The sequence below is a fragment of the Chenopodium album genome, chromosome 10 (genome assembly GCF_948465745.1).
Source record: "Chenopodium album chromosome 10, dcCheAlbu1.1, whole genome shotgun sequence".
Classification (NCBI taxonomy): Eukaryota; Viridiplantae; Streptophyta; class Magnoliopsida; order Caryophyllales; family Amaranthaceae; genus Chenopodium; species Chenopodium album.
Genome location: NC_137843.1, coordinates 59,354,196 through 59,377,371, shown reverse-complemented (window position 1 = coordinate 59,377,371; position 23,176 = coordinate 59,354,196). Strand labels below are relative to the sequence as shown.

The window sequence follows — 23,176 nt, the reverse complement described above, 5'->3', positions numbered from 1 at the left end:
AGAGGAGAAGAAAAGAAGAGAATTGGTGTGAAGAATGTGAGAGATATGGAGTGGTATTTATAGGCTAGCTCATGCAAAAATTATGGTAAGAGAATTTGGGAAGAATTATGGTAAGTAGGGTTTAAGGGATTACTTGGAGAAGTGAGTAAAGATTTAAGGAAAGTTTTGATATTGAAGAGATTGTGTATAATTGAATATGGAATGTATGATTGTCATGAAAAATATTAAGGAAATTGGAATTACTTGGGGAATAATTAAGAAAAATAGATGTCAAGAAAATATAATGATTGGATACTAAAAAGATGGAGAATTAGATTTAAGGAAAATAGGAGATTTTAAGGAGATAATTAAAAATACAACTTACCAAAAATATTTTTCCCAAAATCTACATGGGATGGCCGAAATTTTTGAGCTTTCCTAAGCTCATATTTTCGGCCATCCTATTTAGTACTTTAGGAAATTATTTTGCTAGTTTTAAGGAATTAAAATAATTATGTAAATAATATTTATTGTAATAAATAATTAAATAATAAAATACCAAATATTCACCAAATAATTTAACTAATAAAATCAGATTTTCTCTTAGGAAAATCCGAAATTTATTAGCCAACTAAATGGGATTTTCGGACTTATTAAAATAATAATAAAATATAGCTTTTACCTTAATTAAAATATCCAAAATATATAAATAATCCGGTTTTTAAAATAGGATAAATGGATAATAAATCTTATCCAAAATAATAATTTGTTTTTAAAATAATTTTGGCACCAAAATTCAAATATCGTTTTGGCTCCAAGATTTAAATAGTAAGTTAAATTACAAAAATACCCTTTTTAGAAAATAATAATTAATTAGGAAAATACGTATAAAAATATGGGGTATTACAATCAAATATGCTTATTATGATTCCTGTTTCTAATATCATGTTAGTACCATGTTAGGTTTAAAGCTTTGATCTTTAATGCTTAGTGACATGTTAGGGTTTGTTATTAATCTTGTTAGTATCCTGCCTGAGATCTTGCTATTATATTTAAGCTTTATTATTAACATGATTATGATGATTGTTATTATGTTGCTTGATGATTATTATTGTTATTGCTTGATCTCGCCTTTTATGCATGCCTAAAGGGAATTTGTACTTGTAATCACGCTTAATAAGATAATTAATAATCTTGTTTAGGGTTAATATGATTATAATTCAAGTGATCGCCAATAATAGTTTTGCTTGTGCATTAAGTTCAACCAACATAGATAAACAGGTTTAAGGTTAATCTGTTGATTGCATGTTAGTCAGAAAACGCACATGAATACGAGAAGAATGAAGTAGAGGCCTATTTTTAGGGCAGGTTCAATCTCTTTTAGGTTGGATTTGTACCTTCATCCCCGAACCCTATTTGGTTCAAGACCTTTTGAAGTTGACGATCTCATGGATCGTTAAGGGGTGTAATCTTCACCTTGTGAACAGTTTACAAGTTCCTAAAACTTGTTGGCGACTCTTTTGCTCTAGCTTCCTTCCCTTTGGACGCCACCATGCTTAAGTGTATGATCACAGTGGGATTCAAGCTTGGGGTTAATGGCTTGAAATATTCCCTACAGTAGTAATTGTGAGAGAGTGGCGGACCTTATTTGTGCGGAAAATGGGAGTTGGGATGTTGAAGTGGTAAGGGTGAATTTTATCCCGTTTGAGGCGGAGGAAATTTTGAACATGCCGCTAGGGTCAACAATGCTTGAGGATATTTATGAATGGAGCTATAAAAAGTCGGGGTCCTATACTGTAAAATATGGTTATCACTTTATAAAGGGGTAGAGGCTCTTCGAACCGTACAAACTTGTGGTAGAAAATCTGGAAACTATGTGTTCCCCCTAAAGTGAGAGTGTTTGTCTGGAGGCTATGTTGTGGTGCTCTTCTGACGAGCAAAGGACTTCATAGGCGTATAGAGAGTATTTCACCGCTGTGTAGAAGGTGTAATAGGGAAGTTGAAACGGAGATGCATGCTATTTGGGGATGTGACTTTGTCAAAGGAGTGTGGGAGGAGGTGGGTGTTGTGTTTGATAGCCTGCATTTTTCTAATGCTGCTGATTGGGTTGACTGGGTTCTGGGGTTACAAGATGTTAGGGAAAGAGCCAAGATTATGATGGTTGTGTGGGAATCTTGGAATGAGAGGAATGCTGTAGCTAATTGAGCTGTGCCTAGAGTCCCTGCTGAGATCATAGCTGTTGTTGAATGCATGTCAAAATTATATGTCGATTGATGTAATTAATATTTATTTCAAGTTAACATGTCTGCTTTTAGTCTTCTTATCTAATGTCCCTGGGTCATTTGTTAACTTTTGCCAAATATTATAACTAGTGCCTAATTTGATCATGATTCACATAACTTTTTAGCTTTGTCGTATAAAATTCTATTACACAACCATAAATTTCCGTCTAATTAAATGTTTTTTTTTTTAAACATTTTTCATATAAAATACACATTTTTCCAAAGTGTCACTAATTATTTTTTATCTTTTCCATATACTCGAGTTATATATCCTACAAAAAGTTTTTTTTTTCCTTATATAATACTCTTTTGCTTTCATTTCTTTGTAATTCCCGTTAAAAAAAAAAAAGAAAAAAAAAGGGAGAGAGAGAGAGAAACGGACATGTAAAAAAGGAATGGAGGGAATGCAATATTATGAATCCTTTGTACCTCTTTTTTTAGGGATAGTCCCATATCTGTACCTTGATTTTGCCTCATTTTCCTTATTAGTTTGTCCCTTTAAAATTTATCTTTCTAATGGTATTATGGTATATGGTGCTTTTAACTTTACCGGATCAGATCGAAGAAAACTGATCCAATCTTCAAGTTAGAAAAATAAAAAAATTTGTCTTTGTTCTAATTTTGGTTTTTATTCGAATCTTTTTTTTTTCTTTTTAGTTTAACATATTGAACAATAAGTTGCTAGGAACATTTTTGAATTATACTCCTTCTGTCCCTAATTTTTTTTTATCCCATTTGACTATTTACGTCTCTAAGATTTATTTTCAACCGTATATATCTCTATTTTTATACGCGTAAAAATTAAAAAAAACTTTATATTGATGAAATATACAATGAGGTGATTTTAACAAGATGTCACTTGAATATATTATAACTTATAGCCTTATAGGTTAGTGACAATTCATGGTCAAAGTTTTATTAGTTTGACCCATATATTTGCAATGAGACAAAAAAATAAGGGATGGAGAGAGTACTCCATAAGTTATAGATACTTTTTATTAATAGGCATTAATAATAAAAAAAAAACAATTACTATTTGATATTACTATCGTAATTTTTTCATATTTTTATGTTTACATTAGATAGTATCACTAAATAACATTTGGGTGCTAGTAATATTTTTGAATTATACTTAGTAAGCTATATATATTTATATTTACATTAGATGTCATTCCATTGTTAAACTCTTAAATATGCGCCTCGGTCATACAAAATAGTTTTAAAGGTGTTAGTTCGTTCTATTTATTTTTAGATGATATTATTAACTTTTTTTTTAGGATGCCCACTCGGTTCATAGGAGCTTAACTCCAACTACATCCGGATTTGACTCGGGTAGCATACCTGACTTATGGTGGGTGAGTCTCCCAACAAGAGTTTCTGCATACGATGAGGCTCGAACCCGAGACCTCCCTTAAGAGACATCAAGTTGCTTATCACTTGAGCTAGCTTTGGATGGTAGATGATATTATTAACTTGTGTTCTAGTTTTGTTAGTGTTTGTTGGTCGTTTGTTAAACGAGGGAGAAATAATGTAGCGCATGATTTAGCACACTTTCAACCATGGGAAGTTAGGAAGTTGGGCAAAGAGTGTGGAACGATGGAATCTCGCCTCGGGTTTTAGCTTGTGCTTTCAATGATCGTTTAATTAATTAATTTAATAGCCCTCTATGGGTTTCTTCAAAAAAAAAAAAAAAAGAAAAGAAAAAAGAGACACTAAAGTCGTGTAAAAGAGTCAAAACTATTTTTCGAGATTTTTTTTTTAATTTTATATTTTGTTACATGTAGAGCATAGCGAGTTTTAACATAGCATAACATGTATCAATAGAATAGATCATGACAGAGTAGAATCTTAAAAAATCTTAAATTACGGAGTACCAAAGAAAACAAAAAAGGAGATCACCCAATTGCCCATTCTAGTCTTACCCACTACAAAAACCCACCCAAATTCCTTGTCATAAACCACACATCACACTGTTTTCTTCGATACAATCGAAGCACAATCAATTCTCTACTTCTCTTGCTTGCTTTCATATCCAACACTGTCGCCAACTCCCCAACAACATTCTCAAAATCTCACTTTCAACACAAATCTTGCTAACTCTCTCTCCTACTCTTCAATGGCGGCCTCTTCTCAAGCTATCTTCCATGGCTCTGTTAACACCATGCTTTCTTGCTCTTCTTCTCCCAAATCTGACACTCTTAGTTCAGTCAAAATCCTCCCTTTTAACCTCCGCCGTCACCGGAGTGCCCTTTACCCCCGTGTCTGCCGCCGCACGGCCGTTCCTGTCTCTGCCAAGAGGTCTGCTTACCCTGAGCTTATTCCTGTCTCCCCTGAAGACGATACCCAGGTCACCATTTTTGCTATTTTATCTATTGTTATTGTTATTTTCTGGAATTATTCGATTCCCTTTATTTAATTTTTTGTGGGTTTTAAAATGTAGGAAAAAGTTTGTCTCTTTATCTTTACATCTTTCTGTTTTATAGGTTTGAGTAGTTTTTAAAATTGTTGTCTTTTAATTTTAAATTCGCTTAATTGAGCTTTTTTACAATTGGATTGCATTTTGGACTAGTTTACTGCTTGATTATTAGATTTATATATATAATTTGTGAGGGAATTCGTTAATTTTAATGATATGGTGTAATTTTGGAGGTATATTCCTGAATCTTGTCTAGTAAGCTAACTTACATGTTGGTAAATGGTATGATTAAAGTAATTGGATTTAGTGATCTTCTGTTTTAACAATATGCTTCATTTCACCTCAAGTACCCATGTCATATACTTGAAACTCCGTTGTGGGTATGATACACTGACACTAAATTTTAAATTTGAACCAAATTTAGGTAGGAGAGCAATTTGAATACCTAAGTGGAGCCCATCTTATTGGGGAAGCAGCTGCTGGAAGGTGGTCTAAGCCTAAGCCAATCGTTGGGCGCAAAACCAAGATTGTTTGCACCATTGGTCCATCCACTGATACACGTGAAATGATATGGAAACTTGCTGAAGCTGGTATGAATGTAGCTCGACTAAATATGTCCCATGGAGACCATACATCTCATCAGAAAGTCATCGATTTGGTCAAGGAATATAATGCTCAATCCAAGGACAATGTCATTGCTATCATGCTTGATACCAAGGTGAGCATAGCTTTTCATATACCGACTACTTTGTTAATATTGCTTGAAATTTTTCCTTCTTATTATCCAAATTGACCTTTTTCATATTGACACTGTTCTAGGCTTATAGCTGTAGGAATTTATATGCAATATACTAATACATTTGATCTTGTAGTGCACACTGCCTGATGGTTGAGTTAGCAAAAGATGCACATTGTGCTGGGTTTAAATTTTTATGGTAGGCATCCGTTTTTTGGGGGTAGTTGCTGTTTTGTTGCATTAATTCAGCTATTGTCAACCCTTGATCTATTGTTATGTTGACATGTTCAAGTGTCGAATTAGATTTGCCCACTATTTTCCACCTTTTTGCAAAACTTGATATTTTGTATAGTTACTGTTAAACTGATTTGAGTACCTGTCCTATCTGTGCTTGATAATTTACCCGAAACCCAAGTAGATGAATTGGCCGTTTTAACCTATTTGGATAATTGAATGTACCAATCCAAACACTAGCCTGCTGATTTTCTGTCCAGAATGTGTTTTGTTGCCATTCAGGATCAGCTTTTGCAAGGTGTATATTCAGTGATGTGGTCTACTGTTTATTAATATTCCAGATTTGAAATTCACATGTAAGAGTGCTAGGATTTAGTAAGAAAACAGAGAGAATTCAAGCTAACAGAGAGAAGCTAATTAGCAGCCTAGATATTTGTATTGCAATCAGGATAAATTACAACACAATAGCCTTCTTTCGAGAGGAAGGTTCTCTCCCAAGCAACTCAGCAATAATTTTCTAGATACTCTCCCCCTATCCCCTTAACAGAATTTATAATCATAATTATGCATAACAAACTCAATTATTACAGCTAAACAAAATAACAAACTTATTTCCAAAATTACTCTCCTGCCCTCACGCATAACTAACTCTATCCAGCTCATCCTCAAGCATCAGCAACCTGCTTTGCCTTGGGCCTTCTCCTTGCATAAGTAAAACGGACCTCAGGCCTAGGATAGTCTCTTGCAAAGAGCTGCTGCAGTTTAAATCCCTTTCCCTTCCAGGGCCTGTTTTGGCCACTGTGTTTTTCCATATATAGACATTGAGGTAATCTATAGTCATAGGTTTGTTTGCTTGAATTGTATGCACTAATTTTGAAAAGAGAAGAGAGATAAAAAAAAAAAAACTCATGCGAGGAGGAGAGACCAAAGGAATTATTAATCTTATCAAAGAAATTATATAAACAATTATGGGTTTTGTGCCCATGGAGAGGATAATATCACTTTGTAAAATATTGAATTGCACGAGTATCAGTCAATATACTCAATACACTGTTCATATTAGTCTAGAATACGGTCAAAGCAGGTTTCATAAGTAGCTATAAGGTGATGTTCTATGATACTTGTATATATAGCTCACTATATCAGCATATGTGAGGCTGGATTTATACGTTTTTTTATTGATGGGAATAATTATGATGATATTTGTTTTATTTTTTTTTTCCAGGGACCTGAGGTCAGGAGTGGTGATTTGCCACAACCAATTAACTTAGAAAGTGGTCAAGAATTCACTTTCACAATCAAAAGAGGAGTAGGCACAGCAGATTGTGTCAGTGTCAACTATGACGATTTTGTGAATGATGTAGAAAAAGGCGATATGCTCCTTGTTGACGGTATGAATTTACTTTAAGTCCTGTCCTAGTTGTTATCTGCACTCACTAGAATTAAGGGACGGTTTACAATTATGATTTAAGTCCTATTTATTCATCATGCACTCCTGTTTTTCTGATTGCAATCTACTCACTGGCTAAAGAGACAACATATATCATCTTCTTTAAGATCCGCTGTATTTGTTGTTTTGTCTCTAGTGTCTTTAGGCTAGTGATTCATATATTTGCTTACAGGATACTAGAAGTCATTTTTCTCATGAGAGAGAAACAAATGTGTATCTCATGACACACTCCTTGTATTGTGGCTTCTTGTGCATATACATCTGTCTACCTTATTCAGTCAGTGCTGTCAGTCTGTTATCAATTTGACCAGCTTCAATTTTGGGAGTGATGGATGTAAACATACATGTACTGTCTAGATGTTCAAGGTCTCTCAGCGTTTTTCTTGACAGAAAAAAGGTCATCTGTTCTTGTATTCTTTGAAGACTATGTCTTTAATTGCTGTCTCTTGTGGCTGATATACAGCATTACAGCCTTTCTGATAGTTTTCTGGTGGTGTATGTTTGACATCATAAATGTGTATTTTCTCTTTATAATTGTAATATTGTATATTACATTTAATGCCTGCTATTCTCTTGTTCCTGGCTAATGACTTAAATTAAATCATTCTTAATGATTTTATAATGCTGGTTAGGTGGTATGATGTCCTTACTGGTGAAGTCGAAGACAGAAGATTCTGTGAAGTGTGAAGTTGTTGATGGTGGAGAGCTTAAGTCAAGGAGACACTTAAATGTCAGGGGAAAAAGTGCTACATTGCCATCTATTACTGGTTGGTGACATGATTTTCTGTTGATCTGTTTTATCCTTCTATGTAGATCACATTTCCCTATATATATAGTATGTGGCTATGTGCTAGAGCCTTCTCATTTTGTAGCTCTGTCATTTTATTTTTATATCTTTTATTTATATATTTATATATTTTTTATTTTTAAAGTAACTCTCTTTGTGGATGCTGCAGAAAAGGACTGGGATGACATCAAATTCGGGGTAGACAATGGAGTTGATTTCTATGCTGTCTCATTTGTCAAAGATGAAGTTGTTGTTCATGAATTGAAAAACTATCTGAAAAGTAAATACACAGGCTGAGTATAACTGCTAAAATGATGTTCTAAGTAAGCATATATTTTACTTTAGTTCCTAAACTAATTTTCTTACTGCTTTGGTTCTTAGGTTGTGGTGCTGATATCCATGTCATTGTAAAAATTGAGAGTGCAGACTCCATACCAAACTTGCATTCAATTATTACTGCTGCTGATGGGGTGAGCAATCCATTATTATTAATCAGTAACTGTTCTCAAAAAATGGTTAATCTTCTTCAGAACATATAAGATTGTGGTTTTTTGACAAGTATCATGATGTAAGTTATGATGTCTCAATATAGAACACCTTCTTCAAACTGTCTTAAAAACGGCTAACTAGATGTCCTTCATTGTTACTCCCAATGTGAGGCAGCAAACTGCAGTTGCAATAGTGGACTAAGGGTCAGTTGACATAATAGGGGTAAGGTTGTGTACATCTTACAAATGTTGCTGCAAATAATGGCCACCCAATTGCCAAAGCGTCAGTATTGTGGACACCGGCTTCATTATCATGTTAATTCTCCATTTAAATCACCACAGTTAACGACCACCCAACTGCCAAAGCATCAATTATGGACACCGACTTCATTAGCCTGTTAATTCTTCACTTAGATTACCAAGATAATTAATGTTTAGTTTTGGCTTGGATGTTATCTGTAATGCATTTAAGTTAATTAGATAGCGAAGGATAATAATTATCACGAGGAGTCGAGGACCATTGAGTGGGATTGTGAAAACGAGTAAGAACACTCAACAGTGCATAGAATATTTGAGTGGTGGAGGATGGCCACTAGTTACTAAACAATTTTTTTTGAATACTTTCTTTATATTCTGTCTGCTTCAAAATGCTGGATAACCTTACAATTTTCTGCTTTTATGTTATAGGCTATGGTGGCTAGAGGAGATCTAGGTGCTGAGCTTCCCATTGAGGAGGTTCCTCTTCTACAGGTAGTTTTTGTACATTATATTTGTAAAGGCGTCTTTAAAGCTGTGGAAATTGAGCTACTGGGCTGAAATAAACTTCTATTTGCTAAATCCAGGAAGAGATAATCCGATTGTGCCGCAGCATGGGCAAAGCTGTGATTGTAGCTACAAACATGCTAGAAAGCATGATTGTTCACCCAACACCAACACGAGCTGAGGTATCTGATATTGCAATTGCCGTTAGAGAGGGTGCTGATTCTGTTATGCTTTCTGGTGAAACTGCTCATGGGAAGTATGTCTTTCCGTCTTAGATTTCTTTCTTCTGATTGATTGCAATAGACCTTTTTAGCTTTCACATGGTCTTGAGAAATTTATAAATGCTTGGTGTTAAAGAGAATTACTGCCTGTCACTATTTTGCAGATTCCCGCTTAAAGCTGTCAAGGTTATGCACACTGTTTCATTGAGAACTGAAGCAACCTTGGATGGTGCTTCTGCTGTTGCTCAAACATCACATAGTCTTGGTCAAGTATTCAAGGTTAATTTCTTTTTCTAGATTAAGTGGATGCACATTCGATCATTTATCGTGTTATTATAAAATGTCTAAAGTATTTATTCAGGGGCAACATTTGATTATGTAATATGGTGTGTGTGCAGAACCATATGAGTGAAATGTTTGCATTTCATGCTACCATGATGTCTAATACTCTTGGGACCTCAATTGTAGTCTTCACCAGAACTGGTTTTATGGCCATCCTACTGAGCCATTATCGGCCTTCTGGAACAATATTTGCATTCACAAATGAGTAAGTATCCTTTTTTCAATCTATATATCTGAAAATATACAGGTTACATAAATTGCAATGCTGATGGGAAGTTTTTGGCAAAATAAATGTGACTTCTTGTTCACAGGCAGATGCATGGTTTACCTTGCATCAATATTTTACCTGAAATATACAGAGTATGAGATTGTTGTAGTTTAGGTTGGAGATACATTTGATTTTACCATTCAATTGTGTTCCTCAATTGTGATAGGTCAGAATGCCAGATAACTCATTTTCTAGCTAGAATGTTGTGAGTAGCCATATAGGAAATTTATTATTCTTATTATTTGACCCAGCACTGAATATCATGCTTTAGTTTGTTGTTACAATATGTTTTGTTGAGGCTTCTATGTTTTTATCTTTATTGTTGAGGTGTAAACGTAAACGTAATCCAAGTTATCTCAACTTATCTCCTACTATATAAATTAAGGAAACGTTATAATGTCTGCCTCTTTGAATTTTCTGCAGTAAGAGGGTACAACAAAGGCTTGCATTGTACCAAGGTGTATGTCCCCTACATATGAAGTTCTCCAATGACTCCGAGGAAACGTTCTCAAAGGCTTTAACTTTTCTGCAAGTAAGTTTTACACCTTGCCACTTTCTAGACATTGCTGATTGGTCACCATCTGTATGTTGTGATTTCTGTGCTGCGTAATTTAGGGAATACAAACTGTCTGTCAAACCTCCAACACACATTCCTTTGATAGCCTCTCAATAATTTATGGGTGGTCCAAAATATATTAGCCACTAGTTAATTTACATGTTAAACTTTCAACTTACCCATAATACCCGTAATGATACTTTTATTGAAAATAAAAAGAAAAAAAAAACCTACCTTGTGGCATAGTGATGTTAAAGACTTGCATAGTGATTGGAGAATGTTAGTTATCGTCTTGTGGAATTTTGGCTGAATAATGGCCCACAATTTATTGTTGCATACTTCCTCTATTTTACATAACTTGTAAAGTTGCAGTACTTCTCATTCTCCACTTGTCGATACATTATTTCAATTACTAATATATCTACTTACCATTATGTATAAAAAAATAAAATTTTGATATAAAGAAAGTATAAATCAAGGCGAATTTAACAAATCTCTGCATGACTATATTTTTCCTTAACTATAAATTATCAGAGCTACTCAGCTAGCCAAAGTGGAGTATATGAATAGACGAATAGTAGTGCATAAGCCTAAGTTCTGCAAGTAAAAAACCAGAGGAAGTATTACTTAGCAACAGAGGGATTAGTCCTTAACTACTTATCTATCTCGACTTTGATGCTTGGATAGAGTCCCACAAGGTGACTGTTCTATTATCCTGGAGTATATTTTGATTGGAAATTACCAAGAGGATGGTGGAACAGTAACAACCTCAAAAATTGGAAGAACCATCATCCATATATCTTCTGAGTGCAGAATCCTGTTCTTCTGTCCTTTATTTTTATCCTTCCTTCAAAGATAAAGATATCCATAGAAATATATGGCGAATAACCAATGAACAGCTTGGCTATTATCTTACAGAATGCTTAATCCATACTACTGATTCTTCATTTTACTTGCATTTTTTTTTTTTTTTTTACGCATGCCCTAAGAACTGCCAATATGTGCATTGCTAATATGGAAACATCTATTTACAGAAGCAAGGTATGGTGAAGGAAGGGGATGAAATTGCTATTGTTCAAAGTGGAAAGCAGCCTATTTGGCGATCCCCATCGACCCATAATATTCAGGTGAGGAAAGTTTAGATCTAAGAAAAGAGGATTCATAAGCAATCATGGTTCCTATACAAGTTTGAGGGGCAGAAATGAAGGGTCTGAAAATCTCGGGCTTGCAACATCCTGAATATTCGTTATGTCGCACAGCTTTCTGATGCATACATCAGAAATAATGTTAGTGTTGTCCCTGTTGTGATCAGATTGCCCCACTGAATATGTGATGGGCAATGTAGTGTGAGATATTTGTACTGCAGGCATATCGTAGGTAGGGTTTAGCGTTAGTTCTGCCTTAGTGTGATAGGATAGCCAACCTAGTGTTTTCTTGGCCGTCAAACTACATTCTTTCACTATATGCTTAAAAACAGGAGCCAAGTATTTGCATAATTGCAGTTTCCAGTTTGTTTGCTCTGTCTTGAAATGAATGGATTTTTCTCTGAAAACTGAAATTGCGCGCTAACGAGGAACTCTCCTTATTAATTCATAAGTAAAGGATGAGACCTGCCATATTAGGCATGCTTTGACTGTATATTTTGTCCAATAACCTCAACCGATCACATAACCATCAAAATTAATATACTCCGTATTTCGTATGTTGTAATATTGTATTCACGAGAAGATTTGCTGAATGATACTTTGTACTAACGGACAACAGCTTAGAGATCTATATTCACAAAACATTTACAATCATGACAAACTTATGTTTACCCTTTCCCAAAAATAAAAATATAAAAAAAAGTTGAGAACAAATTCAGTACTAACACCAACAATGTCTAACACCATTTGCTAGTGAAATGAGCATGCTAACACTAACCTTAGAAATTCTCAAATATTCAACTATCATACCCTAGTTTTTGAGGATTAAACTATGCCAGAACAATGAAAGAAAGCTATCAAACAACATAAAAAACTTCCCCTGTTCACTGTCCCATAATCCCGTATAGACAGACAGCGTTCGAGATTAGAACTGTCTCAGCATAGCCATAAGACCTCCGCCATGCACCCTTCCTTCAAGGGATGCTGAATTTGAAGATTGCCCAGACTGATCCAACAATGGCTTGTCATTGGGCAGGATCATCGGCAGATTGAAACTGTTCCAAGAAGTTAAGCTTGATTCTGTGCCAACATTATTCATGCATGCAAAAAAGTTCTCAGCAGCAATTTCTTCCATTTTCAGGCCCACTGTACCATCTCCATGGACTCGCTTGTCTTGAACTTGTGCACAATGGGCAGTACAAAGACCAATTTTACCCCTTGCGAACTTATCACAAGGGCTATCACCATCTCCACCAAATCCCGAACCTTGTTGGCCATACAAGCAGCGCTTACCTCCTCCATGTGCCTTGCAGAAATCAGTGCTTCCCTGTGCGCTCTTTTCACATCCTTCACTTTTGCACCTCTTTCCTCCACCATGGCGAACACAGAAATTTGTACGTCCCCTTGCACTCTTAGTGCATTCAGGGAAGGCACATCTTTTGCCACCGCCATGAGAAACACAATATAAGGTTCCTCCATGTACACTCTTGGTGCAGACACCACCTCCTTGAAATGTACATCGCTTTCCCCCACCATGTCCTTTACAAAAAGGTGTGCTTCCCTCAGCTCCCTTGGTACACCCTAAAAAGGTGCACCTTTTTCCTCCTCCATGAGCCTTACAGAGTTTTGTACCTCCCTGAGCACCTTTAGTACATTCAGGAAATTGGCAGCGGCGACCACCTCCATGAGCAATGCAGAGACCAGCAAGCCCCTCAGCGCTCTTAGTGCAGTTTTCAATCTTGCACCTCTTTCCACCACCATGACGGATGCAAAGGCCGGATTTTCCCCTTGCAGCACGATTGCAACCTCCATGAAATCCACATCGCTTTCCACCTCCATGTGCGATGCAGAAATTAGTGCGTCCTTCAGCACTTTTGGTGCACCCCAAGTGTTCACATCTTCGGCCACCACCATGAGCCTTGCAGAACGCAGTCCTGCCTTCTGCTCCTTTTTGACAACCGGTTCTCTGACACCTTCGCCCACCTCCATGGGAAATACAATGACCTGAAGCACCCCTTGCACCTTTTTGACAGCCAGGAAACTGGCAAGTCTTAACTGAGGTCTTGCGCTGCTGTTTAAAACAAGAAGTGGCGTCATCTGTTCTAGGCAGTGATAAAGAGACCGAGACAGCTGGGACATTCGAGGCAACTGAAATTGGGTTCACATTGAACCTATCTACAAGAGGAACAATAGGTCCTCGTTTCCATTTAGACGATGTTGATCCTTCATCCACAAGTTGCTCAAATTCAGATGTCACATTCTGAATAGGCGATGAAGTCAGGGTGACACTAGTGAGATCAGATTCTGCAGCTGCAGTAGACAAGCTTAACTCAAGGTCAACCATATATTGCTCCTTCTTAGGTGCTTCAAAACTGTTGCCAGAGTATTTCGAGTCCTTGCAAGCTATTTTATATCCCAGATCAATGCTGAGATCAAGGCAAGTATCATTTGGAGACTCTTTTCCAACATCTATTCGAGAAGTTAAGGCAGTCCTAGAAGCAGCATATTCGATCTTGCCATCTAGGGAACTACCCAATTCAAGGGCCAGAGAAATCTCATGCTTTATACTCACTTCATCACTTGCATTTGTTACTCTTTTGCTAGCCCCAGCATCATACAAATAAGAGGGTACAGCTAAAACGCTCTGAGAATGTAGTCGCAAGGTAGTGTCCACTAAATGACTCGAGCCAGCTTCAGTTCCATTTGAATCTTTGCATCTATCCAGAAAAGAATTCCACATGAAAGACTGGTAGACGCCATCCATCTCGTTTTATTTGAAAGAATACTTATCATCTAACTGATATCTAAACAAAAAATTAACAAGCCACTCCAACTAGTATAAACAAAGGAATGACAACATTATGTGCAATGCAGATTCATAGAGATGAAGACCTCCTCCACTGACAAATCCTGATGTATCCCTGCGATCCATAACAGCAACTCGAGCAACTATCTCAAAAGAATTTAAGATAATATCACCATAGACACAACGTATTCCCAATTGCATCCAGGAAATATACCATTCTGTCATTAAGAAAATCAATCAAAATCCATAAAGCTAAGTACACAATATGAAACAGATCAAGCAAAGAGATCGAAATTGAACACAAATACAACACTTGATTCCAAGTAGTGTACAAAGAGGAGCTAAATCAGTCTTAAACATGATTCTTAGACTATGGCAATCATATTAACAAGCAACTAAGATGACAACTATGTTTTGATTGTTTCAACTCATTTGTCTCAAATTACATTATTGTAACTTATCTTCACTTCAACAAAAGTCATTTAAGAGTGTCGAAACTTATTTTGCCTAAAGTTATGTGAATTTTATTTCAGACACAAAAACCATGTGTGAGGGTGACATACATTACTCCCTCCGTTTTCAAATAAAAATGTCATTTTACTCAAAGCTCGTCCCTAATTAAAATTCTCAAATCATTTTTATCTATTTATTTATTCAACCAAATACCACTATCTTGTTTTTTATATTCATTTTCAATCATCTAAATCCTACTAACAAATGAGTCTTTCACAAAATTATTTAGGGATGGAGAGAGTATTCAATCAACTACTCAAACTAAGCTTACTTTACACACCGATAAACTCAATTTAGAGGCATCTACTTCAATTCCTTTGTTCTTTCATACTTGATCGTATCATTTCAACATGTATATTTTATTAGTAATCAAACTTTACATACTTGATCGTATCATTTCATGAATGTAATTTATTTAAAAAAATGTATTATTATTATGCGTATTGGAGTCAAATACATATTTTCAAATACTCCCTCCGTCTCATTTTACTTATCGTATTTGAACAAAAAAAAAAAATGACATTTCTAGTCAAACAGGGTAAGTGAAGTAGTAAGGTACGCAACTAATGATCAAAATGGTTAAAGATTTGTATTGGAGATCGAGGTTACACACAAATACTCCCATAGTATTAAAAAAAAAAGTTATACTGTACAAAGATTAAATGACTCAACTTCCGTAGTTGTATGAAAACGCAAATAAAAATCACTTCGTATTTATATCGACTCACACAATTAATTAAGGCCCTTAAAACTGTTTGTCAATTTTTTTTAAAAATAAAAAAATAAAATAAAATTTGGCACTCAAATTCAGCAGAGCAAATGGCAAAATCTAAAGATTGAAAAAGTAATTAGAGAAATTTCTGATGAACCAATAAAATCAGAGAATAAAAAGGCAAAAAATCACCGAAAAAAATTGAAGAAATTAATGAAAAACTATAAAAATGAAATGAAAGGAGAAAAAGAAAGTACCTGAAAATTTTGGAAAGGTGTACGGAAAAAATAAATGAAAGATTAAAAATTTTATAGCGGCGGACACGAATAGAGAGGAAGAGAGACGGAGGAGAAGTGAGAATGTTTTAAGAGAAGAAGAGAGATAAAGTGCGACGGCTCAAGAATCTAAAGCCGGGTTTAATATAGGGGAATGGAATCTCAAGGGATCTTTCCAATTTTATGGAATCATTTTTTTTTTTTTTTTTTTTTTTTTTTGGTATTGCTTCGTATTATTATTACGGAGTACTCACATTTTCAAATTTCAATGGCGACGTATATACGAAGTATACATCATTAAATCAATAATACACGTACACCACACATCTAAGGACCGACATTTTTATGGATTGATCTACATTTTTGGGGTACTTGATAAGAATGAACGAATGAATGATAATGCTTTTTTTTTTTTTTTTAAAAAAAAATAAATAAATTACATAAATGAAATGATTCGAAAAGAATATATATATAATTTTTTTGGTTGTCAAATGTTAAGTTTTTCACTTAAGGGGTTTGACTAATTAATTTATTGGACAGGTTAGCAATACAACCAAATTAAAAGTGTTCAATCAACTCATTTCTATTATTAAACCTGTTTAAATATACAAATTACATTTTAACAATGCCAAACTAAATTGATCATATACACCTATAGACTAACCCATTTTTTAGCTTAAATTCAGCAAACACTTTTGTCTTACAAAAGCTAACCAATCAAAAAACCATTTAATAAACACCGTCAACATTTTCATAGATTAGTGAAAATGTTTTACAGAAGAGAGGTTCATTAGTCATTTCATAGGGACATGAAGCACCTATAGAATTTGTTATATACATCCCGGTGTACCGTACATCCAATCAATGTAAAGTTAGTTTTTGCTTTTTATTTGATTTAATGATAAAATGAAAAACAATCATCAAATTAAAACAAATTAAATATCCATGGGTGTACGGTACACCCGGGTGTATATTACATAAATCAATATTAAATTGTATTTTAAATGGTATTATCATGATACTTGTTAGAATCAATATATTTCTTATTGATATTTAGATAATATAGTACGGAGTAGGGCCTGTTCACTTCAGCTTAATTTTAATTCAATTTAGTTCAGCTCCAATCAGTTCAGCTCCTAATTTCCTTCTTTAAAATATTCATTTAAGCTCTATTCAGTTCACTTCAGCTCCAATCAGTTCAGTTCAACTTCAATTAATTTAGTTCAGTTTACTTCAGTAAATATGAACATGTAATAATATCAATTTAATACGAATGTCATGTTTTTAGAGATAAAAAATTCCTGAAATACTTGATAAAACCGTGTTCATTCACAAATTTGGGAATTCGGGATATTTGGAGAGTTTATCTGATATGGGATCTTTCCAAAGTTAAAACAGTACCAATGTCACGAAAATACGTAACTAACCAATTATTGTATACACGTCAGCAATGACGTTACGTGACACGTGGGTACAAGCCAAGAAGCGGCTCGCCACCGTAGAAGGTGCGCCCTACACAATTATTTATTTGCCTTTTTTAAAAATATAAAAGATAAATAAAAATTGTTTTGTGTATTTCTTAACGCACCTTTTAACTTTGAAAAGGATAGCATTGAAAGAGAGATTTTTTCTTCGGTGCATTTACAAAACTATAATTGGAAAATAAAATGTACGTGAAAATTTGGCCACGTTAATAAGTGCCTTCATTTTATGTGCTTTCTACTTTCTAGCCGCCTTCCTGAAATACAGGTGATCCATTGATTGTTGGTGTAAATCGTGTAATGGTGATTAGGGTTACACTTGATAAGGAGAGATCGTGTGTTTGATCATCTGCAATAATAATTGAGAGAAATTTGAAATCTAATCACCCAGAATCAAGTCTCGATTGACCAGCCCAAAGGAAGGAAAAAAAAAAAGACCACTTTTTTCCTTGATACTTAAATTTTAATTTGTAAGAGGTTATTTTAGTGGAACAATGCAAAAAAATCATTTAAAGTAATATATGTTGAAGTTTAGCCTTTAATTTTCAAATAATACATACATGTAAAATAAATCGCTCTTTATCATATTAATAAAAGAAAAAATAATTAATTAGTTAAAGATTTATAAAGGCAAATGAGCTTTCTCTTATCGTCATAAAAATTTCTTGAACTTGTAAAATCGACACTTATTTAATTCGTCGTAAAAATCTCAATTTTTAATATAAGATATATTTAATACGGAGTTTATAATTGACATACATATCGTATAATGGAGAAACCTCACATAGACATATTGATAAAAGAAGTATTATGAGTATTTCTATAAAAAAAAAATTAAAAAAATAATGGAGTAAACTATTGAAACACTTGGATATTTGACATACGTATAAGCCTAAAATATACTTCGTATGTACTTATCAATCAAAAATTCAATTCTCAGTTGCGTAGATTAGCAATTGCATGGCGGTTGAGCTTAATAATTCAATAGTTCAATTCTTAATATTACTTAATTAAAACAAACAAAAAAACAATATTACAACTAACTGAAATATACAACAATTCCATTACTATTAGTAAAGCCTCCCCATGATACACCTAGTAGGTGATAATAGTAGGATTAACTAAATGACATTGCACCATATCATACACCCGCAATATTATGTATATAAACATGCACGCGCAGCCGCCATGTCCACAACCCCTTTTTAAATATGAATTTACACAAGTATACAACACACAATTAGGACAATAGTGGACGATATGGGAATTTTCATCCTAAAAAATTGCAATTGGTAAGGATTGAAACCATGATCTCAAGGTAAATTAAAATCCGTGGCCCAACAATTACACCAATTAATACTTATTAAAAAATATATAAAAAATAAAAGTGATATGTATTTTCACTTCCACCAATTTAAAGCATATATAGCATATAAGTACTTGATAATTATAGTAGCATTAACACCAAAAAAGTACTTGATAATTATAGTAGCATAGAAATTAAGGTATGAGGTATTGTTGTAGAAAGATAAAAATCAAATGTAATGTTATTGTTAGGTTAAGAAAACATCAATTCTAAACTTATACCTTAAACGACAAGGCAGATAAATTTGACTTATATTTATCAATTTTAAAGGTATCAAATAAAAGAAAAATATTCATTTTTGCACAAAATCAAACACATTTTATTAACTTATTACAAATTATATCCACGAACACGAGTGATGAAAATCGATACCAAGATCACCTAAAATAGAGAGAAAAACTCTACCCACTTGAGCTATCCCTCACTTTTAAATTTTGCATAATTTTGAGGAAAAGAGGATATCCCTATTCTTGTTCAATTGGAACAAAATCAACTTCAGACCTTCTAGGACAAGCCCATCACAAAAATAACAAGGTACAAGGCCCATAGTTTAATTTGCACACTAGCATAGTTTGCAGTCTTTGCACTTGCCAAAGTCAGAGCTTTAACTATAAAGAAGTCAAACTTACACGCATTGAATTACATACAACATCATTCGTTGATCTTACAAACTTAGATCAATTTATGATACGAAATACATAAAAAAAAAAAATTAAGTAAGCGAATATTGTGGTAACACAATCAATTAATTATTCAAACATCCTTGACAATTTGTTTAGTGTAGCCACTTTGATCGTCCCAATATTTAGACCAAAACATAACACCTCCATATTTGGGTGATCTCTTGATTAGAGGTAAAACTTGAGAAGTGAGCACATCTGGTGGTAGAAAACCGCTTCCGGCTGCTTGATTGGCGGCCGGCAACCCCATGAACAACTCTTTTATGTATGTTTGTGAGCTCCAAAAGTTCCATGAATCAATAAGGTTGTTAGTGTTGCCATTATATTGGCACGGGGGATTGTTGTAAAATTGGACCCATACGTAGTCAAATAGCCCTGTTTTTAAAGGAGTGCCTAAATATTTATCGGGAAATGGGCATTGAGGGGCGGCACCTAGGTACACCCTCTTTTTACCTCTTCCACGACCATTGTACCTATTTAAAAATCTTGCTAAGTCATCCCAATATAAGATGGATCCTGACTCAATATCAAAATCGATACCATCTAGTGGTGCCTTTCCAAGAGGCCTAGACTTTGAGTGGCCTCCTAGAAAGTTGTTCCAAAGATACTTGGCAAAGTCTTTAGCATCATTCTTGGAGGAAAAAGAGTAGTTCCCTACACCACCTCCTAGGGAAAGAAGAACCTTAATGCCTCTAGCTTGGCAAAACTCGACTTCACTAGATAAGCCAACGCACCCACCAGAAGCCGGGTCACAATGACCGGCTAGGTTAAGGGACGGGGCTTGCCCCCCACCAAAAATGTTAAGAAAAGCTAAGTTAACATATTTGTACCTCCCCGTGGCACACGTTTCATTTAAGCGCCCCTCAAACCCATTCTGGCCCCAGTATATGGCTATACCACCGCGATTAGGTCGATAATGATTGCCATAATAGCGGGCTTGGGTTACGTACGAGAGCCCGAGGAGGGTGATGAGGAAGAGAGGAAGGAGATGGAGCTTAGAGGTGTACATTATGTGGCTAGGAGTTGATACACAAAATGTAATGGGTTATGTGGTTATGTAATGTGTACTTCAAGTGGTCATTATATATATATATAGAGTACGGTCAACGTTTGACGTGTTGTGGTGGGCAGCAACATGTGTGTGGGGCCTTAGCAGCCGGATGGTGCGCGTCGGCCTGCAAATGTATTGTTACTAAATACTTCCTATATTTAAATTAAAATTATCTAATAAGAAGAAGTATACAAAACAAATAATGCTTGATTTACTAATATGAAATTGAATTTCATTAGCCATACATACGTTCTTTCCAAAAAAAAAAAAAAAAAAAAAAGGTACAAATAGTTTTGCGTAATTTGTAGAATACTTAGTACTCCATCTTGGTGATGAGGATGATAGTGTTTGAATTTGTTTATCTTGAACAGCAGAGGAAAAATTAAATAAAATAATGAATTTTATTTTATTTTATTTTTTTCATTTTTTCATTTGTATATTATCATTCAAAACTAATAATACATATAATACCTAATGACTTATCATCCTTGGAAAAATTGTGTGATATTTAAATACAATAAATTGCTTCATATTAACGTAGTAGGAGTAATACGCAAAGAACAACATAACTCACATAAGATGGTTGACTTAGTTTTAACATCTTATTAATGTTTTTAATTTTTATTTTACCTGATAAAAACATGACATTGAACAAATTCATGGACATGGTCATATGGATAAATGGATAGGAATAACATTGGATTAGTGTGTATTAGAGAATCATTGCAATTTATGCGTATACATATTCCATTATTTTTAAAGATCTTGTTTAATGTTTACGTGGTCAAAATTTGAAAACTCGAGTCATGTTTAAAGCTAATTTTTACTTATAATATAGCAAAATAAATATCAATAGCCATGAAATACACAAATTAAAATAAAAAATCTTACTTCAAGAATGAAGACAATACTCTAAGATTACTAAAAAAAACTAGAGAGCTAATAGAGAATGTCAATGAAAGTGACTAGCTTTTCATCAACATAGGCTCATATTTAAATCGTTGGCCATATTAATTTTGACTATTGAATTAGCCAACTTGTGACTATATATAGATATAATTGATCATGTTTGCTGAATTAAATAATTAAACTTGTTGAAAATTGAAGTGCACGTACTTTGTGGGAGGCATGCTTTGATTGAGTCAGCAAGACTAATTCAAACATATCCATACCCTAATTTAACTAATGTGCATATTCTACTGTCTAGTAGATGAACAGAATATGAACCCAAAATATAAAGCATGATAAATGGAGGATGTATATTCATCATATATTCCACCCACTTTGTTTGTTGCCACTCCTATTTGCAAATTGCAACGACCCACCGTATATGTTACACTTCATTCATTTTGTATTTACTTTGTTTTTCATCATATATATTCATTTTAGCAAATTAAATCACAGTTAAAAGTTAGACTATATTTATAACATCCTCAAAGGGTGGTAATTCGGGTCAACAGCTCGAGTTTGAGTTAGATTTCTGATCAATTTCATATTATATTTAAAAATAGTGTAAAACTTAATATTATTACAAAAAATATAGTTTGGTCAAATCAGATTGGATTCAGGTTCTTTGGGTTTAGATCGGGTTTCTATCAATAACTTCGGGATAGGTTATTAGGTCAGGTAAAGGGAAATCACAATTTTAAAGGCATATAAAAGACGTCACAAAAAATTGTTCGACTCATCCTACATGCATTAACTACGTACTATCTTTAAAAAACAATAAATAGATGGAATTCTAGCAAATTAACTGTTGAAGGCCACAATTTCTTCTTGGTCGATCTTTTGTTAGATTTCTAACAGTTACAACTTACAAGTAGATAACACGAGTTTTTTTTTGACTCATAATGTATCAAGAAAGTAGCTCATATAGCTCCAATCTTGAGAATAATACATACTCGTAAATGTCGTAATACATTATCAAAATGAATCGTACATTGACAGAGAATTATTTTCTTAAAGAGATAAATTACATTCTTAAATAACGATTTCTGAGTAGATAGCTACAAATGAGGCGGCTATTTTGTTCTTGGCTTAAGTGTTGCACATGTTGCATCTAGTTCTATTGAAGGAGCTTAGTAATTAAATTAGAGTTTAATTTATTTATTATACCACTTGCTATTTACTTCATATTGTAATAGCAAGTGGAATTGAAAATAACAGGAGATTATGGCAGGAGATTTTGGGTTTAGAAGTTAATTATATGCACTAAATTTTGATCACTGTCCTAGTGAAGTAATCATGCATTAATTAAGGTTAAATACATAAAATAATATAAGTATTTCTTATAACAGTGATGGTGGTCACCAAGAAGAGAAGAGATTCGAGAAGAGATTGTTGCATTCAATTATTAACTATTATGTCTAATCTTTTCTAATTATAACTATTTTATTAAAACAAACACCTTGACAATAGAATCGAAAATTATTTGACTCGGCCATACCCAAAATCAATCCGAAAGAGTCTAATTCGTAAATGATCTGACCTGAATTAACCCAGTTCGAGACTAATTCAAACAACTCAATAACCACCTCCACGTACAACCTAAGTTGATAAACGTTATTTTGATTTTAAAGAAAGACAATTAACACATATACGAAGTTGTATTATTATATATTTATAT

General features: G+C 34.1%; 3 protein-coding genes across 3 annotated transcripts; 1 reads left to right on the top strand and 2 right to left on the bottom strand.

The window, feature by feature from the left end:
* The first annotated feature begins 4,238 nt into the window (after window positions 1–4,238).
* Window positions 4,239–12,051, top strand: LOC145564378 (pyruvate kinase isozyme G, chloroplastic-like). The gene is made up of 12 exons (XM_081624695.1): window positions 4,239–4,608; window positions 5,102–5,395; window positions 6,873–7,038; window positions 7,730–7,864; window positions 8,054–8,164; window positions 8,266–8,354; window positions 9,060–9,122; window positions 9,215–9,390; window positions 9,520–9,634; window positions 9,754–9,902; window positions 10,389–10,497; window positions 11,556–12,051. Exons 1-12 carry the CDS (start codon window positions 4,378–4,380, stop codon window positions 11,661–11,663), a joined length of 1,746 nt encoding a protein of 581 aa, XP_081480821.1. The 5' UTR covers window positions 4,239–4,377; the 3' UTR covers window positions 11,664–12,051.
* A 165-nt stretch (window positions 12,052–12,216) lies between these two features.
* On the bottom strand, window positions 12,217–16,177 carry LOC145562729 (uncharacterized). Its single transcript, XM_081623101.1, has 2 exons — window positions 15,955–16,177; window positions 12,217–14,690 (listed from the first exon to the last, which is right to left on the bottom strand). Exon 2 carries the CDS (start codon window positions 14,428–14,430, stop codon window positions 12,592–12,594), a length of 1,839 nt encoding a protein of 612 aa, XP_081479227.1. The 5' UTR covers window positions 14,431–14,690; window positions 15,955–16,177; the 3' UTR covers window positions 12,217–12,591.
* Window positions 16,178–19,159: 2,982 nt separating this feature from the next.
* On the bottom strand, window positions 19,160–20,544 carry LOC145564377 (acidic endochitinase-like). Its single transcript, XM_081624694.1, has one exon. It carries the CDS (start codon window positions 20,506–20,508, stop codon window positions 19,573–19,575), a length of 936 nt encoding a protein of 311 aa, XP_081480820.1. The 5' UTR covers window positions 20,509–20,544; the 3' UTR covers window positions 19,160–19,572.
* Between the last annotated feature and the right edge of the window lie 2,632 nt (window positions 20,545–23,176).

What these genes read in the sequence shown, in the direction of transcription:
- LOC145564378 (XM_081624695.1), top strand. Translation starts at nt 4,378, where the DNA reads ATGGCGGCCTCTTCTCAAGCTATCTTCCATGGCTCTGTTAACACCATG. An exon ending in CGATATGCTCCTTGTTGACG is followed by an intron (nt 7,039 to 7,729) that starts GTATGAATTTAC and finishes AATGCTGGTTAG; the next exon opens with GTGGTATGATGTCCTTACTG. An exon ending in GGTGAAACTGCTCATGGGAA is followed by an intron (nt 9,391 to 9,519) that starts GTATGTCTTTCC and finishes ACTATTTTGCAG; the next exon opens with ATTCCCGCTTAAAGCTGTCA.
- LOC145562729 (XM_081623101.1), bottom strand. Translation starts at nt 14,430, where the DNA reads ATGGATGGCGTCTACCAGTCTTTCATGTGGAATTCTTTTCTGGATAGA.
- LOC145564377 (XM_081624694.1), bottom strand. Translation starts at nt 20,508, where the DNA reads ATGTACACCTCTAAGCTCCATCTCCTTCCTCTCTTCCTCATCACCCTC.